Below are 6,662 nucleotides of genomic sequence, written 5' to 3' on the forward strand. Positions count from 1 at the left end.
TGGGAGTGGAAGAGCAAGGCTCAAATTCACCACATGATGCAGAAAAGCAGAGGAGGAGACACATGGCCCCGAAAGGCCACCAAGCGGAGGTGTTGAGCCTGTCCTCCACTGGGAAGTCCAAGGGGGAAACCAAGCAGAACCTGATCGTCTGCTGCTCTCCCTCTCCGCTGACCAGCCAGCTGACTCCCCGTCTTCCCTGCAGGCCATGAAGATTCAGGGCGTTTTCCTGTCCCTCCTTGGTATGAGTCTCTTCCTGTGCTTAGTGCATGCCCGGAGTCTCCATAGATGCCCAACCGCCATGGACACAGACCCTGTAAAACAGAGCTTCCAAGCCATAAAAGGCGCTGTGGTGAGTATGCTGTGGGGGTCCCAGTGTGGGTGAGGGGATGCGCTTCTCCTTCTAGCTGAGCTGGAGAAGAAAATTCCTTCTCAGGAGTACTCATCACCTGTGTCTGTTCTTCTGTTTCCCTCCGTAGCAAGCAAATGACACCTTCAAAAATGTCACGATCCTGTCCAAGCTGCAGAGCATTAAGGTATAGTCTGCTCCTTGTTGACTTTTTTTTTAAACCTTTACAATGAAGTGGGCCTGCACTGAGGGTCCCCATACGACCCCATTCTCCTTCCTCATTTCCGGTGCACTCTAGGGGAGCCAGGCAAGAGCATCCTTGGTCACGGGTGCCTCAGGGACAGGAAGACTCTAGATGGGACTAAAGGAGGGCCATTTACCAAGGGAGTGTCTGGGAGAGATGGGGCTCAAAGGGACAGGATTGTGGAGGCCTGGAGGAGGGTGTGGAGGTGTCATGGGGGTGGGGGGAGGAGGAAGGAGTGATGAATGAGTGAGCACAATGAAAATGGGGTCAGCACAGCCTGGAAGGGAAGGCGTTTCGTTGAGGGTTTGGGGAGGTGTGGGTGGGTGGGGGAACCAGAGGAAGGGGGGGGTCAGTATGGGAGGATGGGGATGAGATTCAGGAAGGTAGGAAGGTGTGTCAGGGGACAGTGGCTGGGGGCAGCCTTGCGTGCGAGGAACATGGAGGTGACTGGTGGGGGATGAGATGGAAACACACACTGGGGTCATTTTATGGGGCTCTTTGAAGACACGTTGAGACTCTGTCCTGTACCAGAGCCAGTGGTGAGTCACTGGAGACCGTGGTGCCAAGGCATATCATTGCAAACTGTTTTCAGAAGACACCTTAGTAATGTTCTTGGACCACTTTAGAGGCCATAAAGCCAGTTGAGCAGATCCATCCAAGGATCTAGACAAGACGTGTTGAAAGAACATGCTGCAAAACACTTGGCCGAGAGGCGATAACTCACTGTGCACAAGAGATCACTGAGAGGTGAATTCCTGCAGGGCGTGGGAACATGCTGGAAGCTTCCAGGTATTTTCAGGTGCTTAGGTGGCCAAGGGAAAGGTAGATCTCCAGCGAGTTGCTTCTCTGCACACATGAGCAAGACACCTTCACAATTCCTCTAGGGCACTTGGTGGCAAACAGATGCAGCCACTCACCAGGTCACAGTCATGCCAACTGAAAAGCGGCAGGTAGAAGGGACCCGAAAGATCATTTGTTCCCAAATCGTCATTTTCACGTGAGGAAACTGAGCCCCCAGGAGGCAGATAACTAGTGGTAGCAAGGAAGGGGGTGGGGCGGAGACTGAAGTCTTTATTGTGGCTTCTTTGTTCTTGGCTTTGTTCCTTTGCTCATTCATTCTTTCTTTCCTCCCTCTCTTCTTTCCCCTGCCTTCGTTCCTGTCTTCCCTTCCCTCCTTCCTTTCTAGTGGCCTCATGTTGGAAGAAACCAGGGCTGTAACTCTGGTCCTTGGGTTCCAGCAGTCAGAGAGGGCTTGGGTGCTGCCAGTAGAGTTTGCCGTCTAGGAAAAGTTGTCCATGGAGCCAGCCAGTCTTTGGTCGTCCTTGAATGATAATGAAGATGGTTGCGCCGTGGCTGTAGATCCCTCCTAGTCAGATGGCCTCAGGGGCTAGAAATCATTCATCCAGGCGGGATGCGAGCTGCTGCAAGGCAGCTCAGCCAGGCTGGCTCACGTGGAGACCTTGCTAAAGGAGTCCTCTCTGAGAGAGCTGCACACCGTGGCGGGAACCTACCCGGCAGATGGATGTGATTTCCACAGCCATCAGTCTGCGTTCTTGGACATCTCGGCATCAGCCAGATGACGCCTGCCGGTTACAAAAGACACAGGGGAGGAGAGCTAGCAGGGTGGCCCACAGCAGAGCGGCCGGGATCGTGAGCTGGCTGAACAACTGAGGGGAAACGTGTTTAGCCTAATGCCTGGCATGTAATAGATAGTGAATCAATATCCCTGGATGGATGGGAGGCGGTACAGAGAGGCAGGATTCAGTGTCACATACGAACATTCTTTTTAAGAAAGCTGCTCAGCCATTGGTCCTTCATAAAGAAGATGCCTGACCCATGGAAGGGTTAAAGTAGAGGTTCCTAATGACATCGGGGAAGCTGCAGAGAGAATTCCAGACCAGGATCCTCTTCTGGGCTCCATCCTTGGTTAAGATAGCTCCTCTCACTCACTGCCATGGAGTCGATGCTGACTCGTGGTGACCCTCTAGGACAGAGTAGAACTGCCCCTCAGAGAATGCAACTCTTTACGGGGGTAGAAAGGCTCATCTTTTCCCCAAAATACAGTTCCTAGTCATGTGAAAAGACTTCAGCCCAAGCAGCTCTATTGTGGTAAATGGGAATGGAGCCATGATGATTGTTAGAAAATGACTTATGGTTCTGTTGCTCCTTGCTGCCCCCATTCCAACAGGCTGTTTTGATCTTTAGAATAATCAATGAAGGGGACTTCTCTAATTTGTGTCTGTAGCCTTTAGACATGTGCTGCGTGACCAGGAAGCTCCTGGAATTCTACATGGAGAGAGTGTTCAAGTATCGTGAGGAGCTGAGCGTCCAAATCTCCAGAGGAGTCAGCAGCATTTCCAACTCTTTCCTCCCCCTGCAGAGGACTGTGCAGCCCTGTGTGAGTCACCCCTGAAAGATTCCAAGCATCTGTTCCCTGTCTGCCCCAAGAGCACCCAGGCCTGGCTGGCCCCAGTCAGCAGTTTGACATGGCTCCCGGAGCCAGAGGAAATTCCCTGTCCTGTCATCTACTGAGAGAACTCTTAGACAACAACTGCCAGGGTCACTCCCCAGGGCTTCCTGTCTGACAACACTTGACCAGATCTGGCCTTCCTCATGGGTCATCCTCCTGGGGTGGCTGGCTTAGGTCAGAGTGTCCTGTAAGTGATGTCCGGTGAGGTGGGAGAGAGCCACGCTAAGGATCCCAGGCTTGGCTGTTTCCTTGGAGCTCTGTTACCCTCTGCGTAAGCCATGAGTAATTGCTACTGAATCAACCCCAACTCATGGCGTCCCCATGTGCGTCCATGTAGAATTGGGCTCGACAGGGTTTTCAAGGGCTGATGTGTAGAAGTCGATACATCACCAGGCCTTCCTTCAGAGGCCCCCCGAGTCGACTCAGACCACCAACCTTTTGGCCGTCAGCCAAATGTATTAATTGCGTGTGCTGGCCAGGCCACGAAGAATCGCAAATAAGTGCATTGTGCTCTAAGCAACAACGACTTCGCTCAGAAGAAGACCTGGGTTCCAGGCCCATCGCCGTCAATGGCATGCTGTGGGACGTAGTGGCACGCTGTTCCCCTCTCTAGGCCTCAGATTCCAAAACGACGAGAAGGGATAATGATGCCAATCTCACAGATCTTCTAATTGGTGACTTAGTCTATGAACACAAGAAATACTTGCTGAGAGTCTTGCATGCTGACCCTGGGTTCCCCCAGCAGTGACCTGAAAAAAGTGACAGCCGAATCCAGGGTGGTTCTACCAACAGACTGACTTTCTCTTGGCTGTTCCCACATGAGTCAATGTGGGGGCTCTCACCTAGGGAAGGAGGAGAAATTTTACTTCTCAGGCAGAGAGGGTGGGAATCCACCATCCCCTTTCCATTACAGAAGGCACGGAGGCTGTGCCCCTGCAGTGAGGAAGCCACCAGAGCAACCAGCATCATCAACAGCAACTATGATCAGGTAGGAGACCAGGAAGTGTTCAGGGAAGATGGGAGGCAGGGCCTGCTGGAGAGGGTGCTAACCTCTCAGCCTCCTGTCCATTCAGATTCCCTCATTCACCCAACAAGTGCGTATTGCAACCCTTTCCAATTCTGTCTGTCTGCAACGTGTGTAGGTCTTAGCTGATTTGCCAATTCCTTTGAAACACCTTCCTTACCAGCTTTCCACTGTTTTTCTGAGATGAGGCCTAAACTTCATTGAGCTGTTGGGGGAAACACATACTGTATAACATCAGGTGAGGCCAAGGGAAGAACGCATCCTGATGAACTGTAAGCTGGTGTGTGGAACAGGAGCCCATGGCAGTGCAGCGGTTGAAGGCGTGACTACTAACTGAAAGGCTGGCTGTTCAAACCCCTATCCACTCCACAGGAGAAGGATGTGGCCGCCTGCTTCCATGAAGATTTACGACCTTGGGTCTCCTAGGGGCAGTTTTACTCTGTCCTACATGGACACTATGAGTTGGACTGGAAGTCATAGAACAACAAACTGTGGAGGGACGTGTCTCCTCTGAGGTGGCCCTGTGTTCGTCTGTCTCCAGTATGGTGACATGGAGCCTCCTAGTGCTACGATGACCTCAATGGGCAGATGAATCACGTAATGGCCTTGTGAAAATGCAGATCCTGATTCGGTGGGTCTGGGGTAAGGTCTGAGATTCTGCATTTCTATCACACTCTCAACTGGTGCCAATGCTTTGACAAGCGAGGAGATGGGGGCTCTGTTCAAGGAGCCCTGGTGGTGCTCTGGGGGAGAAAGATGAGGCTGTCTGCTCCCATAAGATTTAAGGCTAGGGTCACTGTGAGCTGGCGTTGACTTGGTGGCAGAGGCTTAGATTCTGTCTTTGGAGGTCTGTTCACAGCACCACTTCTTCATGGAGAGGCTCTGTGGGATAATAGTGGTAGCAATAGCTCAGAGTCACATTGTTCTATTATGAGGCAAGTGTTTCTCTAAGCACACTCTCCTCCTGAACACCTTGATTCCTCACAGAGGTGATGCTGGTAGATGTGGTTATCTGTATTGTATAAATGTGGAAACCAACGTCCAAAAACAAACTCAAGAGACAAGAAAGTGGCCATCAAAGTGATTCCAATTCATAGTAACCTCATGAGTGTCACAGTAGAGCTGTCCTCTGTAGGCTTTTCAATGGCTGACTTTTCAGGAGTGCATCGTCAGAGCTGGTTAGATATGAACCTTCAGTCTTTTGGGTAGCAATTGAACACTAACCATTTGCACCATCCTAACCAAGAGACAAGCATGCGAAACCCCTTGACTGCCATAGCCAGAGGTGGTAGAGGAAGGATTTGATCCCTTGCAGACTAGCATTTGGATTCTACCACCTCCTTGTCTATTGTAGGTGAGAAAAAGATGAGGTTTTCTATGCCTATAAAGAATCACAGTCTTGGAAACCCACAGGGGCAGTTCTACTCGATCCTCTAGGGTGGCAGTGGGTTGGAGTTGACTAGATGACAGTGAGTGCGTCTGTGATAGAGGGGCTCTGTTGGCACAGTAGGGTAAACGCTGTTCTACTAACTACAAGGTCAGCGGCTCCAACCCACCACTGTGATGGCATAAAGTTGAGGCTGTCTGCTCTGGTAGAGATGGATAGCCTTGGAAACTCTACGTAGGGTCACTGAGAGTTGGATTCCACTCGATGGCAATGGGTTTGGGTTTCATCAGTTTCTGTTGAAGGAAATGAAATAAATCAGGCAGCTTGGATTATAGTTCCAGGTTGGCCACTAACCATCTGTGTGATGTGAAGTAGGACACTTATGCTGAATGTCAAGTGGGAACAACCTACTGTCTCTCTCCCATCACTTAGCATCACTGAGATTCAGACTTTTTGGGAAAATGGAAGTAATAAAGCCAATTAGTGTAAAAAAGAAAAGCAAGGGGGAAGTGACCAGTTGGGGAAATAAGATTGTGGGAAAAGGAGAAGGAGAGGGAAAAGAATGGGGAATTTTAATTTTGTTTATAAGGAATGTGTGTGATTTAACTGTTGGGGTGTTTGGGGGGAAATGGTTTGCCTGTTAGGGAAATAGTTTTGAGTCTGCATGCTGTGCAAATATATGTGATGAATAAAAACAAAAGCCTTGGGAAAAGCACAGCATCAGAAAGGTGACTGAGAAACCGTAACCCAGTCTATGAAGATTGACTTTTATGATCATTTCACTGGTTTCAGCTGGAGGTCCAAGCTGCTGTCATAAAGTCCCTGGGAGAGCTGGATGTCTTTATAGCCTGGATTGACAAGCATTATCATCCAGAACCCTCCACAGCTTGACACCAGGAGAAGAGCAATCCTTGTGAGATTCCCTGTGGAAGACAAACCGACTTAGAAAAGGAGAGAGATGGGGAAGACCACCATTTTATGCAAATAAGAGTCATAAAAGACTTCTTTGATTGGATCATCAGCTCTCCCCCGGCAGGTGGACTCTAGGGAAATTCTGGGTTTGAGTGGCTCTCATCCTGCAGCTGAAACTTCTCAACTGGCCACCGAGTCTAATCATATACTGTTGCATTTAGGAGGAATTGTGTCTGTGGAAAGGTCCTGCCAACCCTCCTGGAGGGAAAGGGTTGGCCT

General features: G+C 50.3%; 1 protein-coding gene across 1 annotated transcript; it reads left to right on the plus strand.

Moving 5' to 3' along the window:
- The first annotated feature begins 205 nt into the window (after positions 1 to 205).
- IL19 (interleukin 19) lies at positions 206 to 6,362 on the plus strand. Its single transcript, XM_030887833.1, has 5 exons — positions 206 to 349; positions 477 to 533; positions 2,836 to 2,988; positions 3,974 to 4,048; positions 6,264 to 6,362. The coding sequence occupies exons 1-5, from the start codon at positions 206 to 208 to the stop codon at positions 6,360 to 6,362; spliced, it is 528 nt and encodes a 175-aa protein (XP_030743693.1).
- Positions 6,363 to 6,662: the final 300 nt, after the last annotated feature.

The sequence above is a fragment of the Echinops telfairi genome, unplaced genomic scaffold, assembly GCF_000313985.2.
Source record: "Echinops telfairi isolate 266 unplaced genomic scaffold, ASM31398v2 ScPeMD7_7424;HRSCAF=8462, whole genome shotgun sequence".
In the NCBI taxonomy this organism is placed as follows: Eukaryota; Metazoa; Chordata; class Mammalia; order Afrosoricida; family Tenrecidae; genus Echinops; species Echinops telfairi.